Source organism: Nelumbo lutea, chromosome 8, assembly GCF_056320005.1.
Source record: "Nelumbo lutea isolate HS-2025 chromosome 8, American lotus-T2T, whole genome shotgun sequence".
NCBI classification, from domain to species: Eukaryota; Viridiplantae; Streptophyta; class Magnoliopsida; order Proteales; family Nelumbonaceae; genus Nelumbo; species Nelumbo lutea.
The window spans coordinates 15,340,243-15,359,656 of record NC_142691.1 but is presented as its reverse complement, the minus strand read 5'-3'; the positions used below and the strand labels follow the sequence as shown (position 1 = coordinate 15,359,656).

The following is a 19,414-nucleotide window of genomic DNA, read 5'->3' as shown; positions in this document are numbered from 1 at the left end:
TTAACATACGGAGCGTCTTTGATCGTCATTAAGATCTCTGTCCGCCTCGTGTTTAACGGCGTGTAGTCCGTTCGAACTGCTAGGGGGGCCCGGAATGACTGGTTTGGCTTCGGCTCCCGGGTCGGGTTTTTTCTATTCACCGGGTTGGAGAGCTCGCCTTCTCTCTTTCTTTTCTCATTCCCGCCTTCGGTTCGTTGGTTGTTTTCTTCCTCTGTCCTCATGAACTTATCCGCGAGTTTGAGGAATTCGGCGACGGTTGCGGGCTGGTTGGCCACCATGTGCCATTTGAATTCTTTGTGCGTCACCCCTCTTTTGGCCGCCGCGAGCGGCACTGCGAGGTCCAACCGCGGTATCTGCAAGCATGCTTCGTTGAACCGCTTGATGTAGCCCCGAATAGATTCTCCTTCTCTTTGGACCACTCCGAAGATGCTTTCCTCTGTTCTGGGGCACCGTCGGCTGGTGATGAAGTGTGTGGTGAAGACTTGCACGAACTGGGCCCAACACTTTATCGACCCGGGGGCCAGGTTCCTGTACCAAGTGCGGGCCACCCCCGTAAGGGTGGTTGTAAAGGTCACGCACATGCACAATTCGCTGGCCCTGGCGAGGTGCATTGCGACTGAAAGGCGTCAACGTGGTCGTTGGGGTCGAAGGACCCGTCGTACTTGTTCAGAGGTGGGAGCTTGAAGTCTCTGGGTAAGGGGACCGCCAGGAGTTTTGATGCGAGGGGGGAAGGAACGGAGAGAGCCGGGGCAGCCTCTACCTCGCCCGAGCTCATGTCTTTGCCTCTGAATTCCGACAACGCACGGGTGGCAGTTCGGCAACTTCGCCGGCGCCTTCGCCGTTGAGCGGGCCTTGTACTGGCGCTGCTGGCCTCCGTGTTACCGAGCTCGATGGGCCCGGAATGCTGGTAGTCCGCCGCCAGGGCGCTGAATCGGTTTTCGGTGAGCGGGAGCTCGGGCTTGGAGCGCCGGGGTGCCGACCTCGCGGGTGAGGTTCCCAACCCGCCCACAGGTTGCGAGGCGGGGATGACACTTTTCTCTCTTCGGCCCAGGGATGAGGCCTGGCTGTTAGGGTGGTTCTAGGGCCGGGAGGCCTTCGCCTGGTAGGGGCGTCCATCCTGCGGGGAGGCCTTGACTGGCCTCGGAGCGGGGTGGCGAGGTGGAAGTAGTGGTTGGTTCGGTGGCAGTTGGGGGAACTGCTGTTGATAGTGATACTGGGAGATGTTGTGCAGCACTTGGTGCTGATGAAGCTGGTGCTGCTGGAACTGTTGCATTTGGGCTTGCATTGCCCGCATGCACTGCATCAGGTCCTCCAACCAGTTTTGGCTAGCTGCCAGGGGGACGGCAGTTGGTTCAGTGAGGGTTGCCTCGATGGGGAGAGGAAAGGGGGTGCTTGTGGTAGGAGGGTTTACGGGTGCCACTGCTTGTAGCGCGTTCAAGCTGGGGATACCATCCGCCGAAAGGGGGATGGTGAACTGTCCAACGCACACTACGGGGACTTGAAGTTGCTCCCCGGTGGCGTTTGTCTCCGTGCCACGTCCGGTGTTGCTGGAGGAGGCCATGAGTGTTGGGTTTTTTGAAGAAAAGGGGTTATCGAAGTTTGGAGGGAGGCTTTTTGATGCATTTTCCCACAGACAGCGCCAATTGATGGAGCGCGATCCGGCCGGTCTTAGCTGTCCGCTGCCTTGCTTCTGAACGGGGTAGCAGGGAACCTGAAACGGAGGAGATGGGAAAGCTCCGGGGGGAACCTGATGTAGAGGCTCCGAAGCTCAAGTTAGAATCCTTCATAAGCAAGGTAATACCAGATAGCGCAAAGTTTGCATACCTCCGTTGTCGGGGGGCAGGGGGCTCTTATAGTCACTTCGTGCACTCTTCCCGAGGCCCTCGTCAGGTTCGGTATGATTACCCTTGTGCTTGTCAATTCGGTCGTCGTCCTTTCTGCTGAGACAGAACCGTCACTGCCTAACCGCCATCTAACTGGAGATGGTGGTGTCAGTGGCGGTGGCAGGTGGCCGTTTAGAGTGCTGCCGCAAAACGTCAGATCCCATGTCAGTCAGACGTGGCGCCCTCGGGCACGGACTTCCCTAGTGTTAGGCATGGTACGACTTGTTTGGTTTTGGTGTCCAGAAGGTGATGCGAAGTGCTGAGCGAGGCGGTCTTGAGCTCGGAGGTATCTATAGGGCAGGTCAGTTCGGTGAGGTGTATCCCGAACTGTTACAAGGTGGGTCAGTTCGGTGAAGTGTATCCCGAACTGTTACGAGGTGGGTCAGTTCGGCGAAGTGTATCCCGAACTGTTACGAGGTGGGTCAGTTCGGCGAAGTGTATCCCGAACTGTTACAAGGGTCAGTTCGGCGAAGTGTGTCCCGAGCTGTTACAAGGTGGGTCAGTTCGACGAAGTGTATCCCGAACTGTTATGAGGTGGGTCAGTTCGGCGAAGTGTATCTTGAACTGTTACGAGGTGGGTCAGTTTGGCGAAGTGTATCCCGAGCTGTTACAAGGGTCAATTCGGCGAAGTGTGTCCCGAGCTGTTACAAGGTGGGTCAATTCGGCGGAGCTGTTATAAGGGTCAGTTCGGCGAAGTGTATCCCGAGCTGTTATAAGGGTCAGTTCGGCGAAGTGTGTCCCCTTGCTCCCGCCTATGCTTGGCCCCTTTTGCCAAGCTGTTGTTCCTGCCACGTGTCACATAATAGAGAGGTCGGGCCAAATCTTCCTTCATCAACCATCATGCATCTTGCCGAGCCCAATCACTTTCTTGGAGATCAGGTCTTGCAATACACAGAATGTTGTAAAGAAAATTGCCACACAGTTCAATTGAGAAGTGATCTTGTTGATTGATATTATTTGCACTTAAAACCAGGAATGAACAAAACATCTTTCATCTATCAAGTAGATGAATTTCCCTTTCAACCATTCTGAATTGGCTTTGATCAAAAATATCTATAGCGGGACTCATGTGGTCCTAGGCACCACTATTTAGCAACCAACATTCAGCGTTCAAGATTGAATAGGGATCCAAAGACTTATCAGAAAAATTGAAGGCTGAGATTGCATGTTTACTCGCACACAAGAATGTGATGAGTTGCTGGTATTGTTCAAAAGATAATCCAAGAACAGGGGAAGCGCCACAACCAGCCCCAGGAGCAAGAACAGAGGATGTCTGATTTACAGAGTGTTTGGTGCTCTGATTATTATTTGCTTTGTTTGCTTGTGATTTGCCTTTCTCCCATCCTGGAGGGTACCCAATCAGTTCATAACACTGATCCTTGTTGTGACCATGTTTCTTGTAGTGATCATAGCGAATCTTGGACCATTCATTATGTCTTATGGATGGGTTCTTTGAACCAGAAGAAAAGAAAGCAACAGCTTCGGAGGTTGGAGGGCAAGAATTGGAGAACAATTGATGGTTATCTTCTTGGGCAATCAATGCATAGACTTTGGTGACTAGTGGTAATGGTTCCATGCTCAGAATGTTTGATCGTACAATATTAAAACGATCTCCGAGGCCCATCAAGAACTGATAAACCTTTTCTTTTTCCTTTTTTGCAATGAGATCCTTTGCCCCATAGGTGGCGCAAACTGAGATTGGGGTATAGACAAAGAGTTCATCCCAAATCCCTTTCATCTTGGTGTAGTATGATGCGACCGAGAGGTTTTCTTGGTGCAGAACAACCAATTTGTGTTTCAAATGAAAAATCCATGGAGCATTCCCTTGAGAAAATCTCTGCTCCAGGTCCAGCCAAATGTCTCGTGTCGTTTCAATGTAGGCAACACTTTGGTGTAATTCTCGTGCCAAAGCATTAAACAACCACGAAACCACCATGCAGTTGCATTTCGACCAAGCTCTCAATTCCGTCGATCTGGTGAGGTCTGGTTTACTTATCGTTCTACCCACGAATCTGATCTTATTCTTGGCACTGAGAGCATTGATCATTACCCGTCTCCAAGTTGGATAATTTTCTCCGTTCAACAAGAACGAAACCAGTATTGCACCGGGATTATCTGATGGATGAAGAAAATATGGTGATGACGGATCTGTGAATGAATTGATGTTGCCACCGAAGCTCAATTCTGTAGTCATTTTGGCCACAGATCAGGAGACCAAGAAAAGCAAGAATGACAGAAACATTAGTTTTATTGCCTGATGATCAAGAAAAACAAGAACAGAGGAGAACAGAGGGAAGACTGATGATCAAGAACTGGGAAACCAGGGTCTTACCGCCTGGAGCTCTGATACCATGTAATAAAAGGAAGATTTAGAATGAAGGGAAAAAGTTCACTCTATTGATTTGTGATGAGAAATATTTATAGACAAAGTGCAAGCTGCGATGAGGTGACATCCCTCTATCTGCAACGTCCCTCTATCTGCGATGAGGTTACAAAGCAGTGTAGTTTTAACAGTTTTAATTGTTTAAAAACGATCTAACAACTGGAACCTAACAACTTGATAGCTAAACAAACTACAAATGTCTGTTTGTTTAGACTTTAACAAAATCAAACCTGGTCCATTGGCACTTGTACTCTTATCTTCTATCACTGTCAATGGACCCAATACTAGTTCAATCTGATCAAATCCAATATAAATCCAATATAATTTCAGATGGATCAGGTCCAGTCAAATTGAATAAAAGTTTAGACTGGTCCAATTCAAATATGTCGTATTGGTCCGTTCAACCCATTCAAATTGATTTGGATTCGGATGGAATCCAACTCAAACCTAGTCGATTGACACATCTAAGTATTGTGAATCACCACCGAGAATTACATTTTGAATATCCAAACTTACTGCCTCCCTCAATCCGTCCACAAACGCGTAGGCTTCAGCCTCCACTAGCACTAGGGAACGGATCTAGGGGATTCGTTTTGCCCAATAATGCATAAACAAATTGACCACCTGAATCCTGAATTACCAATCCAACTATAGCTTTGTCAAGGCGACAAGCAGCATCAACATTAACTAACTTTGTAAAAATCAACAGGAGATAGGAGGTATTGGCCAATTATGAGATGGAGAAGCTTCACCTAACAAACTTTGTGATGTATCCTTTGGGCCGGCCAATTGGCTTGTGTATTTCTGAAACATTATAGTTGAAAGCACTCATATTCTCCTTGGGTCCGGAGCAATTTTCTCAAAGATTAGACTACAATGAGCATGATCATTGTACCGATGTACAAAACCATTCAAAAAATAAGCCAGTCACATTTTTGTTGGGTTTCCATACACTGCAATAGAAGTGGTTTCTATGCATAGTTTACTTAAATCATAGAAATCAAAGGAGAAATCCATACCTTCCAATACTTAAAGAAAACAGGACTATTCCAATATATGTCATAGGCCTTTGCTATGTCCATTTTTAGCATAAACAAACCAGATCTCCCTTTCTTCTTTCACATAGTGTGTAACAACTCTTGAGTGATCACCATGTTGTCTGTTATTTGTTTTCATAGGACAAAGACATTTTGTTCAGGGAAAATTATCTTATGAAGGACTTATTTCAAACAAGTGGCCAGAATCTTCACCACCACCTTGTACAAGATATTACACAAACCTATAGGCCCAAACTCAACTGGTCTTTCAAGGTTCTTTTTATTGAGAATGAGAGCCAGAAATGTATATGATTTAATTTAGTGTTTGATGGAAGGACTTTCTCTGAAAGTTTGCTAAACAAAGTGAATCAAATCATTGGAAATTGCACCCCGACTAGATTGATAGAAGCTTGCAAACATACCATCTCTAATGTCTAGCTTTCATGGTATCAGAACTTGTTTGACTAAGTGGTTTAGTGTCCTATTCTCATTGCTCCAATTTCACTAGGTATGGGCAGGCCTCTGTTTGTCCATATTTCAATCTCAATAGACCTTCATGTGAGGGGCATGTTAGAGAACCAAAAACTATTCAGGGATTTCACCTAACATCATAAGCTCTTAGGATGAACAGTCTCCATTTGGTTCACAGTTGGAATCGGAATCGGAATGATCTATTCCCATAATCTGTTTGGTTCAGACAAAAATTAGAATGGGAGTTAGATTCAGCTAGAATGAGATTTCATTTCCAAGGGAAGGGGAGTGAATGGCCATTCCTCAAATAGGAGAATGCCATTCCACCATGAATTAATGGGAATAAGATTCCAATTCCATCCAACTAAACAGTTAGAATCCATTCCAATTCCAATTTCAGACCCTATTCCCACAAACCATACGGGACCTAAGAAATCGAATGAGGCATATTCCACTCCATAAGAAAAATGTTAATTTTGTCTTTGCGTGCGTAAGAACTGAATGATATGCATTAATGTGCTAGACATAACATCACCCATAGAAAGAGCGGCAACAGCATGCTTTGCTTCCCAAACTCCACAGCTACTAGTAATTTGTTTGCTGAAGCACACCATAAAACTATTCTATAATTCAACCCAGAAGGCATGACTTTTCTATAGTTCATTAAAGAATAATTTCTAGGTAGGTTTGGGTGAAGTTCGACTTTTGTGTTTTTTTTCTCATTTGTTTGGAATCTAACTGAAGCAAATAAAATGATTGAAGCTGGCACGTATTTATTTTTAATTTACTTATACCTCACTCTGTTTTTCTGACAAATACTTAAATCTCCCCTGTTTTTTGACCTCCACAAAAACTTTCATATTCTCAAATAAATATTTTAATATACTAGTGTTAATTTTCTTGATGGAAAGCATTGACATGTAGCACTGCAAGTCAGGTTGTTCTATTTTTGCCCATGAGAAACTTCATTAAGATGAGGATTTATCAAATTACTGAGTGGATTCATTATTTCACTTCTTCAAGTCAGCAATGAAGGCTAAATTGGGGTTGAACTTAAACCTCCCCAATTGGAAGAAATGCCATACTCAAACAATTTGAAGGGTGAACTATGGTTGGTATTCATTATGCATATTTGTAAAAGAGAACAACATCCAACTGCACATGGGTATGTCATGTTAAATTTATAGGGAGAGGTTCCTACTGTTCAGTTGGATTCCAGTGCTTTCAGACTGTTCATAAATCTAATTTTTGCTTTTATTTCCTACTGTTCACTTCATCAAGTCAGCAATGAAGGCTAAATTGGGGTTGAATTTAAACCTCCCCAATTGGAAGAAATGCCATACTCAAACAATTTGAAGGGTGAACTATGGTTGGTATTCATTATGCATATTTGTAAAAGAGCACAACATCCAACTGCACATGGGTATGTCATGTTAAATTTATAGGGAGAGGTTCCTACTGTTCAGTTGGATTCCAGTGCTTTCAGACTGTTCATAAATCTAATTTTTGCTTTTATAAGATACTAACAAGAGCATAAACATAATTTTATATCTCCATTATAGGACTTAAGAGAGGGTTTGTGCTTGCATATTTGTTTCAAGGGAAAATTACAGGAAACTACTCTGTACTTTGGGGGTAATAACACTTAAGAGCCCATATTTTCACTTTAGACAAAGAGCTATCTTGTACTTTCAGTATGGGTGGATTCGAGCCGAGCCGAACCAAACCAAATATCTAGTCATTCAAGCTCGGTTTGCTGATAAAGTATGAGGCTCTGAATTCGAATTAGAGACTTGAGCTTGAATTTAGCGCGAGTCAAAAACTTGTAAGCTCAAGTTTAACTGTGAGCCAAATGTTTTATAAAAGTAAAAAAATTATACATATAAAAATTAAGGATTATAAAAAATAGTTATTATTATTACACACAAAAAAATAAAATTATTATTATATATATAACAATTTTATTTTTATATATATATATATATATATATCATTTTCTACATGGATAATATTTTTATATGTATAATATATGTATATATATAATATTACATACATATATAAAAGATCGATTAGGCTCGTGAGCCTTAAGAGTTGAGGTCAAATAGCTCGTGAAAAGGTCAGCTCGTGGCCACCCCTAACTTTCATATTTCAACACATAAGTCCAAGTCTATTAATTAACATTATAGTAAGGGTTAGTTTATCCAAATGCCCATTTGTGATTTGTTTGCATCAGGCATGTATTGGTTTCAACATTTCTTTTTTATACTTCATTCTTCATATATTGTTAGATTATTTCGGATTTTTCTAGTTTATTTTCTATAATTTATATGTATTTAATTATTTATTTAATAATAACTCAAGGAATTATTGCTAACTTGTCCACTAGGTACATAGGAATTTGAGAATTGAGGATTGATGAACACAAGCAAGTTTATTCCCTATGTTGCTTCAATGCTCTATTTGTTTAGGTGTGAGAAAAAAGATAGGAAAGGTTAAAAACTAGGGTTTTAGAAATTGAATGAAGGAGAGGGCAAAATGGTTACAAGGGTGTTTTGGAGATTTTGAAATGTTTAAATACGCATATGGCATCGTGTTTAAATCTTTTCATCACTTATCTGGTGGAATGCTAAGGTTGAACTTGAGTTTTGAATCTGAAAGTACAAGCAAAGGTTCAAAATTTTGGAGTGTATCGTATTGCATTTTTTAGTCTCTAATACATATTTAAAAGTATTTTTAAGAAATTATCTTCTTTTTAACGATTAAAACACAAACTGACAAATACATAAAAATAGGCTTAACCTTGATTTTTTAAATACAAAACTAAAAAGATAAAAAATGTAAAGTTCAAAGTATCAATACACCCCTTCCACCATATCATGGTGTGTTGACATTTTGAACCTTTAATACTGTATAACTCTATCACAAGTAAAGGATAGTTCCATGTAATTTTCTCTTATTCAAAAAATTAAGACAAGTATTTTAACAGGTCAGAAAATAAGGAGGTTTAATATTTAAGTAATTTCCTTCTTTAGGCTCAATTTGCATTTGTACTCTTTCCAAACTGAGTCTTATTAAATTCTCAAGGATCAATATTAAATTTATTGGGAGATGTTCCAAATGCAAAATGCATAACTGTGTGGAATTTGTTTGTTTTTTTTTTTGGGTCAGTAACAAATAGCCCCCATTACTTTTATATTGCAACAAAACCCCTAACCGTTAAATCAGTTGATGAAAGTTGTTAAATTATCAAAATGCCCTCTTCAAAATTCAAGTGTGAAATGAAATTTTCAAAGTAGCAAAAAAGAGAAAAGGTGTTCCTTCTTTTCGTTTATTTTTCATCCATTTTCTGATTTTCTCTTAAACCCTAACCTATACAAACATATATCGTGAGAGAACCATTTGACGAGAACCCTACACCATTCTTCATTAAAAGTTATTGCCACTATCTTGTTGACAAAGAGATGTTCAATTCATTGTCGCCAATACAGAAGAATCTCTGGTGATACCAAAAAAAACCATTTGCATCTTTTACACCGTTGCTAAACAAAAGGGTGGTAGAACCAATAATTTTAGGAATTTTTGAGTTATCAAAATGATGCTACCAAAGATAGAAGGGTAGCTTCGTAATTTCCATTGTGATGAGGCCGAAGCTGTCAAAAGCTGTGGTCCTAGGTGTGAAGTGTAAGGAATGCAAGAGGCCGAACAAATAATGAAATTTAGTTTTGGATTTAAAACGCTTTAAACAGCAAACTGATCATGTTTTGCGCAACGGATGGGATACTAACTTCAATGGGATAACGTGCAGGGGTTATCATGGACTGGACCGGAATGGGCTTTGCACAAGGGCTATAGCCTAGGCCCCAGCCCAGGGTTCTGAAACATAAGCCCGAGCCCAGGTCTATACATGGGCTCGAGCCTAGGTCTACACATGGGCTCGAGCCTGATTCGGGCCTATGTCTTTTATATATAAAGCATTACATATAATATAATATTTATATTAAATAACATGTAACAAGTATATAAACTTATCTTATGCATTATATAATATAAAATATTATATATAATATTATCAACACAAATTTCATGCTAAATTTGGAGTATAAAAAATAATGAAGACAAATTCAAAGAATATTTTTTTTTCTGAGAAATGTAAGTAGGATACAAATTCATTTTTGTGAAGAATACCCTTTGATTCCCATTTCACGGACACGACTGAACTTGCATTTGTAGCTTGTCATGGACACGATTTATAAAACATGACCACTCTAATTGTAGGAGGTCCCTCATAATGATTCAATGAAGATCTTCTTGATTATAATAATTTGATTGAAGATTTCTTATTTGTAGTAATTTGATGGGAGACCAATTCTTCGATTCGTGTGACATGGGACTGCAGTAGTTTTGAAACTACAATAGTTGGGAAGACGAATTTCTGGTTCTTCATTCCTGCAACAAGAAAAGTTGAAACAAAACTCAAGACTTGCTGGAGAGAACCGAAGAGGAAAGAATGATTTCAGTTGAACATATCTCAACATGCACGTGGCTAACAGCATTGAATTTGAAACTTCAACATCAACATATAAGCTAGATTTCTTCCAAAATCTTCTTTCTTCTCCCTTCATTCTCTTATTATTTTTTTCATATTCTTTTTTCTGTAGACGAACCAACTCTCTTCATCCTCGCGGTGAGAGACTCTCCTTGCTACCCTCTCCATTTTATAATGAATGGCTACGTTTGAATTCAAACCCGCCGCAAAGATTTGAATTCAAATACGATGAACCAGCCATGGTTTTCTTCTTCATTTTACAATAATTTTGATTCTAATATTCTATTATAGGTAATGATTGCCATTTAAATGAAGGGCCCCACAAGATTGATTCGAAATACATCCAACTTGATGGGATTCTCTTAATTAAAATTTGTATTAATTTGAAATTGGTTGGTTTGAGAATATTAGGCGTGTTCAAAAATCCGATTTTGAATTTGATATTCAATATAATCAAATTGAATTTGGACAATTCGAATATTTAATCAGTCAAATTCGGATATCTTATTCATATCGAATAGTTAATTGGATTTGAATTCAGATATGACTTGATTCGATTCGATAAATATTCGAATTCTATCGATTATTTAATTCTTATATATAATATATAAAATATTTTATATAATTTATATATAATAATTAATTTATATAAATATTTATATATTTATATACTTTATATCAATAAAATATTTATTAATTATCTAAAATAATTAATTAATCAAATTGAATATTTGAATATTTAATCAGATTCGAATTCGGATATTAATTTTCAATATCTGTCGAATATCAAATCGAATTCGGATATCAGATTTTTTAATCAGATTCAAATTTGGATATTATCTGATCCGATTCAAATTCGACCTATTTGCACCCCTATTTGAGATCTCCAGTCAACACATCGGTGATCTTTGTATAAATAAGGTTGATTGGAAGAGGTTTGTAAAGGTGCCACTTGACAAGAAATTAGGGCCACATAAGTAAAGAAATCCATTAATTGAATTAAGCTAATTCTAAAATCAGTTAACCAAATTTTGCTTTTAACCAAATTGTTAATTAGGCATGGTTGCCAATCAATTGAGCCGCTGAGAAAACCTCTCTAATTGATTTGAGAGAAAAAAAAAATTCTGAAAATCCTGATTGCCATGAATGGCGGCCTATTTCAATGTGGCAAATGCTCATTGCCTTTACTCAGTTTGGTTTGGATTTAATGGTACCTCCCCACGAATACATTAGAAAGCCCATTTTCTAGTTAAATTTCACATTGGGTCTCATCCAACACCTTTATCAGGCCCAATTTTTTTGTTATAATTTTAGTAAACTCAATAGTTCTTTTTTATTCAATTTTATATTGGGTTTTTGGGTCCAAAATTTATATATCAATAAATATAAATTATACATGTCATATTATAATATTTATAAGATATATAATATAATATAATAATATATATATATATATATATATATATATATATATATTTATATATATGTGGACCGAAATGAGCTTAAAATACTAGACCTAAACTCAGCCCTAAAATTTACAAACTTGATGCGAGCCTAGAGCGGAAGGGTCTAAACACAAAACCCAGGCTCAAACCCAGAATTTCTAGGCCGGGCTGAAATTATCACCCCCTAATAACGTGTCATGCGCAAGAAACATCTAAGACCCAAACATTGCCTTTTGCTGATTAAAGCCTCGAATCCCTGGCAAACCAAGACTTGATACTTGATATTAGACCCCTGAACTTTGTTGGTTCTCTGTTATTGTTATTTTTTTAGTAATACAGTTGCTTCCTTTCACTCAGAAAAAAGAAAAAAAAAAAAAAAGAAAAGGTCAATCTTTTCTCGGTCTACCCGTCTAACCGCCGTTGTATAGCTCATAGCTGCATGAAACAAGAGAAGATATTTTTGAAAAATTCTGAAACCTCCCTGGAATTGAAAACCAAAATTTCTAAAACCTCCCCCCAAATTCAATTACAGTTACAGGGGGGAAATGTTAGAAACTTGCAAGCGAGGCTGAGTATTTATCCTCCTTTAATTAATCATTCTGTTGGTCTGTAGTCTGTACTCGCTAGTCGCTACTCGGTAGTGGAGAAGTATCCTCAGCCTTCCGTTGAAGATGACGACGACCGCTTTCGATCCTTCGTTGCTATTCTCCGTCGGTTCTTTCTCTTCCTCCTACGAATTCAAGGTTCGCTCCGGCGTTCGAGGAAGAAATCTATCTCCCATTAAATCTGGCGGCAGAGCCAACAAAGCCTCCTCTCTAACCACCACCATCACCACCACCAACAACAGCAACGATGATTCCAGTAAGTTATCTTCCTTTCCTAGTCTAGGTCCTTCTCATGTCTTTTCCCTAAAGTTCAATCTTTTCCAATTCAAGAGTTTAGGATTGTTGACCAGTGGAATCTTTTCTGTTCTGGTTTGCTTGGAGTTCCTACATTGGTAAACGGTTAAACATCAAAGATGAACTACAAGGAAGCATAGAAAACCCCTTTTGCTCCTCTGTCTGTTTATTCATTGTACTAGTTCGAATTTCAGGTGAAAGTGACTTTGGTGCTTTCGGTAGAAGAGGACTTATTCTTACAGCTACGCTGCCATTTATTCTTCGACTTCATAGCTCAACAAATGGGTTTGAAGCCCATGCCGCAGAGTAAGTTTAGTTGCACCCTTAAAAGTTGCCTCAAGAAGGTGTTTGTTGAACTTAGATGGATTTTATTTTGGAATTGGATTGAATGGTTTATTTCTGCTTAATGCTGATTAGTGTATCCTTGGCTATCAAGCTGGGTCTTTCATCCAATTAATAATTATAATCTTAGATATATGTGTTGGATGCGCTGTGTAAAAATTATGATCAGTAAAATAGTATTTTCAATTCCCAAGCTGGGCCCTCTGAAAGATGCATCAAATGACTCTCCAACTAATGTTTCTGTTTTAATGAGCCAGTTTTGCATGATTTTGCATGTTGAACTCTGTGTGTCTTGGATTTTAGATGTTTCTGCACAAACTGAAATGTCCCGTTTCTTAATGGACGTTGATGAGTGGTTGCCAGTGAATTTGCACTTATACGAGAAGAGGTGAGGAAGGTAGTGTCAACAGAAAGGGCTGCTGGTGTACTTAGACTGGCTTTTCATGATGCAGGAACCTTTGATATGGAAGAGAACTCAGGTATTTCCTTAGAGAATAGTCTATCGGAGAGGCTCTCTCTCTCTTTTCCCTGTTGTGTGTTCAGCGCCTATCAGATGTGCTACTTCCTAGGAGAACTGGATGCCTTCCCCCCCCCCCCCCCCCCCAACATGTGTGTGTGCTGTAGTTCAGCAAACCAAAATGCTATATACTAGCTTGATTAGGGGTTTCAATTATTCCGCTCAGGTATTTGATAAACAAGAAGCTACAAGTATGAGTCAAAGGTAAAGGCAAAGACATTTCTTTCCTGTTCTTATCATAATACTAAGTATCCAAGGAGTTAGGCTGCTAGCGTATTAATATTGATACATAAATTTGTCAGTTATGTTTTTATTCATCCCACTGTAGTTCTCTTACCAAAGCATTCTCAAATCTCAACCATTAAATCTAAGGCTCTAGTTCGATTATGAAAGATTAACAACAGCTGAGCTTGCTGAAACTAAAATTGGCCTGGTATTATTATCTCCCCCGTTAATATATCATGTAGTAAAACTATTCTTTTATGCTGATGAGACCTGAGCTTATTAAAAATAAGTGGACCATCTGGTTAATTCGTCTGCTCCTTTTTAATATAATCACAGTTCAGAAATATTCTTCTTGCAGGTGGCATGAATGGTTCCATAATTTATGAACTTGACAGATTTGAAAATGCTGGTCTTAAAAAATCCTTGAAGGCATGCTCTCTCTCTCTCTCTCTCTAAGCCATCCAAGAGTACTTTAGGCTTGATGCTTTTCATTTCAGAAATTCCATAGATTTGGATTTGCTTAAGGCCTCGTTCATTTTCCAGAGAGTAGGGGTGGGCAAGTTGGTAGGCCCTACGGAAAAGAAATAAACCCACATCCTTTTTCTGGTATTAGTGCCTCCCACAGAAAATAACGATTACCAAATGGCTCATTTACCTGGGGAAGTAATACCTCCCTCAAACTTGGGTAAATTACTTACCCATGCATGCCAAAAATCGCTAATGTGTGATGGGACAACATTATCCCTTCAATAATGTCACTTTTTTGGATACATTGGTCATTGCACACCTTTACCTAGGGAATAAAAGAACACTGGTAAGTGCTCTTATCCAGAAAAGTGTTTCCCAAGAAACACTTGCCTGGATAAGTGCATTTACCAAGACATGAACGATGCCTAAATGGTAGTCAACAACTTACCCCACCCACCCCCGCCCCCCCCTTTCAACCACTTGTGTTTGCTTGCATCAGTCTGTGGTAAGCAGGTCACTACTTTGCTTATGGTTAACCATAAAGTTGACTAATTATAAATTTACTCCTACTTACATCCAGATTGATCAATATTTATATGATATCCAATCAGCTAACCTCTCAGTGGATGCATGTTGTTTAGATTGTAGAGAAGGCTAAGAGTGAATTGGACAAAATAAAACCAGGTTATTATGATCTAAACTGATAATTTACACGATTTATAACTTGCTAATAATTTAATTGATTTATACATGTAATGCATGCTAATATGGCTTGCTAACACAATAGTTGAATTTTCCCTTATTAGTATCTTGGGCGGACATGATTGCTGTTAGTGGTGCTGAAGCAGTTTCAGTATGTGGAGGTCCCATCATTCCAGTTCAGCTAGGAAGGATGGATTCAATGTATGGAGCAGGTTTTGTATCTTATATCACAGTATTGACTTCACTTTAGGATTTAAACTGGAGACCTGACTTCATCTACTCAATTTGTTTTAGGATGGTTAGACAAGTAGCTCGTATGTATCCCAAAAGTTTATACAAATCAAATTGAGTAGCAAGAGAAACTTGACCTAAACTTTCAAGTTAAAGTTTCCCAGCACAGTTATTGTTTATTCAATCTTTTAGGCATTTGAAAAGAATTGTTTGAATTGATAGGGTGCCTGATCCAGAAGGGAAGCTTCCTCTTGAAACTCTAGATGCTCCTGGTCTGAAACAATGTTTTCTAAGAAAAGGCTTCTGGTGAGTTCATTATTTTGGTGGTATCTGTCATATTTTCTCTTTTGCATAAATACTTTATGAGATTCAATTACCAGTCTTTACAGTTGTCTTTTTCATTATTGTGGCACAAAACAAGTTTGGCAAGTTATTTTGCTTTATCCTTCTAATATAACCTTGACTGGACTTCACCTTTTAATTTCTCAGAGTAGACTTCTATGGCATAATATCTGAAGTATAAAAATGATGAGATGATCCTATAGTATTGGAGGATCATGCATATTTCACCAAATGGGATTGCTCGGCTCCTCTTAGCAAAGACAAAACTAGTAGAAAAACCCTATTCGTTCTTTAGATATTGAAAAAATTTCACCTCTCCTGTGAGAAAACATAATACTCATATTATGAGTTGATCCACTGTGTAACATTAACACAATAGTTAGAAGTGGAAATTTGGCAACAACGGGATGGTTACAGAAAATATCTGTTACACTACATAGTCCGGGAAAAGATAATATAAACCTGGAAACCGAAATGGATGAATCAAGTATGTCATACTAAGTAATTAGTTGTTGACCAGGCAAAGATCAACTCATCTTCCTGATTTGTAAGCTGTATTTGGATGCACATAAAACAAGAAAAAAATGAATGTTTTCCTTTGAAAATGATATTCAATAGGAAAATGAATCATTTTCCTGGTACTTAGTTTAAATTAATAAACAAGCTGAGAAATGTATCAACGTGACTTTTGAATCAACTTTCCTGAGGACCAACATTTTGTTTGGAAAATGTCTTATTGGAAAACTAAAAGGAATGCGATTTTCCTATATCTGCTTTTCACATTTTGGAGAATGCTTATTTTCCATGGACAATTTACATGCAACCAGACACTGAAATGGCAAGTTTTAGGAAAGCATCCATCCATACATGCAACCAAATGGAGCTGCGATAAGCAATGCTTATTATCTCTTGCCTAGATAGTTATCAAAACATGTTTACTGCAACCCAAGTTTACAGTTTACACTGTCAAAAACTTGAAATTTTTTTTGGGAAACTTGAAGCAGAATGTAAGTCTATATTTAGAAACAGTTGGAAATCATTTTAGAAGCAAAATATGGACCTTTCCTAGAGGCTGGAACCAGATGATGGATAGAAGTTGTGTAAAACATATTATGGTTGCAGGAAAAATGTTTCTAGTGTAGAAGTGCATTTCTCAAGGATGCATTTTAAACAGAATAACAAGTTTGGCGAAACAGTTCAGGTAAAGACTTGGAAATGATGAAGAAATATAATTTTTCCTTGGAAGAAATTCCAAAAACCTTCTGGAAATGATGTCAAAGGGTCAAGTAAAACAGAACTGGAGCATGTTTGTGTAGATACATGCTTCCTTTCTTGAGATTCTCATATGTATTCTTTCATATAAGTGTGTACCATCATCTGATTCTTTCTTGGTAGCAACAAGAACTTGTTGCACTGTTTTTGTGTATATATTTATTTCCTCTCTCGAGTTCTCATGAATGTTTTCTTTAATAGTGTATGTAATCTTCTTATTCTTTCTTGGCAGCACACAAGAACTTGTTGCCTTGTCTGGGGCACATACTCTTGGAGGTAAAGGTTTTGGAAGTCCATCTGTTTTTGACAATTCATACTACAAAATACTTCTGGAGAAGCCATGGCTGTCTTCAGGTGAGAATGCGATATTTTTTTATCCAAACACTTGTCCTTGGTACTTGAAAAGTTTTCAGATTCAAATAAACTATATAATTATCTAAATCATAAAGTTTCTTATTGTTCATTGATATTCCAACTAAATTTTGAAGCTAAACAAATAAGGCATTTCATGCATGCTAGGTCTCTGTTGTGCTTTATTTGATTGGTGAGGTGTTGCAAAGAGACCAAGATGATTGGGTGATCTTGATTACACTATCTTACTGTCTATCACATTATTTTTTTATCACTAGAAAACCATTAGTACGACCATGAAAACGTGGTTCATTGATCCAATGAGTAGAACATCTCAAGGAAATTTCAGGTTTTTACCTTTAGAAAGGTAGGTTCTTAAATCTCTTTTGCTTTTGTGTACAACAAAGTCATGGATGAGAAAATCTCTTCACTAGTCCCTTGCTAATGCATAAGATTTTAAGAAATTCAGTTGTGGAGACTAGGTCCTGTTCTTGAAATTTAAAATCTTTCTTTTCTTGTATTTCTTTCCTTTTTCATTTTTTGGTTACCAACATAATTTTTTGTACTCAAGCAATTTTTACAACTTGTGGTTTATTTGTTTAACCGTTTATATCTCATATTTATCCATTCTCCATGTGCAGCTGGCATGTCAAGTATGATTGGGCTACCATCAGATCATGCACTAGCTGAGGATGATGAATGCTTAAGGTTTATATCTCGTATTTAAGTCATGCCTTACCATGTGGATTATGAGTTACTATTATGGACAACCCCTCCTGTGTGCTGGAAATAACCTCAATGCCAACTTGAAAAGGATGGCAGATGACCCAGACTAACCAGGGAAAATATGTTTGGTGCTAAAAAGGGGCAGCTCAGTGCATGAGGCTCCCACCAATGCAGGGTCTGGGGAGGGACAGATGTATGTAGCCTTACCCCTGCACATACAGAGAAAAATTCACTATGACTTTCTCCTTTTTCATCAGCTTAACTTGGGACATGTTACGTTCTCTCCTTTCATGTAGATAACACACGTGCACTCCTTGCATGCACAGGTGGATCACCATATATGCAAATGATCAGAAAAGGTTCTTTGAGGATTTCAAGAATGCCTATGTTAAACTAGTGAATTCTGGAGCAAGATGGAAAAGTGTTTAAGAATTTGTTACAAGTAGTAAAGGTAATCATTATTTTTTCTTGGTCAGATTTCCTAGCTGTAAAATTAATGCACTTGGTCATGGTTTCAATTGACCATTGGTATGAGGGCCAAAAAGGTGGTCCATTTTATTACATGGGTAAGAACATTACCATGAGTTTTATGTTTGTATAATGGTACGTTCTTACAAGCCCTTGCAATTTTGTGTCTGGCAAAAGGCAGGGAGAATAGTTTCTTCATTAATTCCTCATTTATGCACATTATTTTTGTGTGACACCAACTCAAAGACTCGTTGAGATTAGTCATATTTTGATTCTGGTCGATGCATTCCTTTTTAGTTTGCAACATAGTCTTTAGTTCCTCAGCAATTTATCGAAGTCAAAGTTTCTTTGTTTCTTTTGTTTTGTCTATTATGTCCTCATGATCATCTGCAATTCACAGCAGCTGGAATGTCAAGATTGAGCAACCAATAGATCATGCACTGGCTGAGGCTGTTGAAGTTAAGGTTCTTTGTTCTCTCTTTCCTGTATTCTAACCAGATATGATGTCTCAATATGTGGATTACGAATTATGACCATGGTCTATCACGCCTGGGTACTGCCAGTAAGCTTTATGGAAAACCTGAAAATGGATGGCACATGACCTACACTTAATAGGCAGATAATCTTCATAGGCAGTTAGGCTGATTTTATAGTTTCCCATGAATATTCTCCTATTCATCAGCAGAACTTTGGGCCTGATAAATCTCTCCTTTGGTGTGTGCTTAAGATGGATATACTCCTTGTGTGCAGGTGGTTTGCAACATATGCAAAGGATTGAAAAAAAGAAGGATCCTTTGAAGATTTCAAGAACCACTATACTAAACTGGTGATCTTTGGTGCAAGATGGAAAAAATGTTTAAGAATTTGCTACAAGTGCAGTATAGAAGTAAGCGTTCTTTCTTCTTGATCAGATTTACCATTTGAATGTAAAGAATAGGAAAATCTAGAAATGCTTTTATTGGCATACTTTTTATTTACTACACTAGTCGGTATCCTAACTGTCAAACCAATGGAATTGATTGTGGTTTTACTGAACCACTGCCACTGAATTATGAGTATTCCTGTGAATTATTGATGGAGATCATTCACTTGATGCAAGTTTCTGG

The 19,414-nt window shown here is 38.5% G+C and overlaps 2 protein-coding genes across 8 annotated transcripts; one reads left to right on the top strand and one right to left on the bottom strand.

The window, feature by feature from the left end:
* Positions 1–2,958: 2,958 nt before the first annotated feature.
* On the bottom strand, positions 2,959–4,077 carry LOC148842953 (uncharacterized). Its single transcript, XM_088959353.1, has one exon. It carries the CDS (start codon positions 4,075–4,077, stop codon positions 2,959–2,961), a length of 1,119 nt encoding a protein of 372 aa, XP_088815479.1.
* An 8,226-nt stretch (positions 4,078–12,303) lies between these two features.
* Positions 12,304–19,357, top strand: APX6 (ascorbate peroxidase 6). Of its 7 annotated transcripts, none has more exons than XR_016102949.1 (12): positions 12,304–12,626; positions 12,859–12,970; positions 13,370–13,485; positions 14,107–14,177; positions 14,858–14,900; positions 15,023–15,119; positions 15,372–15,455; positions 16,996–17,117; positions 17,756–17,822; positions 18,167–18,291; positions 18,712–18,766; positions 19,059–19,357. XR_016102949.1 is itself a non-coding variant. In XM_088956856.1 (11 exons), the coding sequence occupies exons 1-10, from the start codon at positions 12,437–12,439 to the stop codon at positions 18,267–18,269; spliced, it is 1,005 nt and encodes a 334-aa protein (XP_088812982.1). In that variant the 5' UTR covers positions 12,304–12,436; the 3' UTR covers positions 18,270–18,291; positions 18,712–19,357. The 7 variants fall into 7 exon arrangements, 2 of the variants coding, with proteins under 2 accessions (XP_088812982.1, XP_088812981.1); XR_016102948.1 differs by having other exon boundaries at positions 18,712–18,772; XR_016102947.1 differs by having other exon boundaries at positions 18,709–18,766.
* The last annotated feature ends 57 nt before the right edge of the window (positions 19,358–19,414 follow it).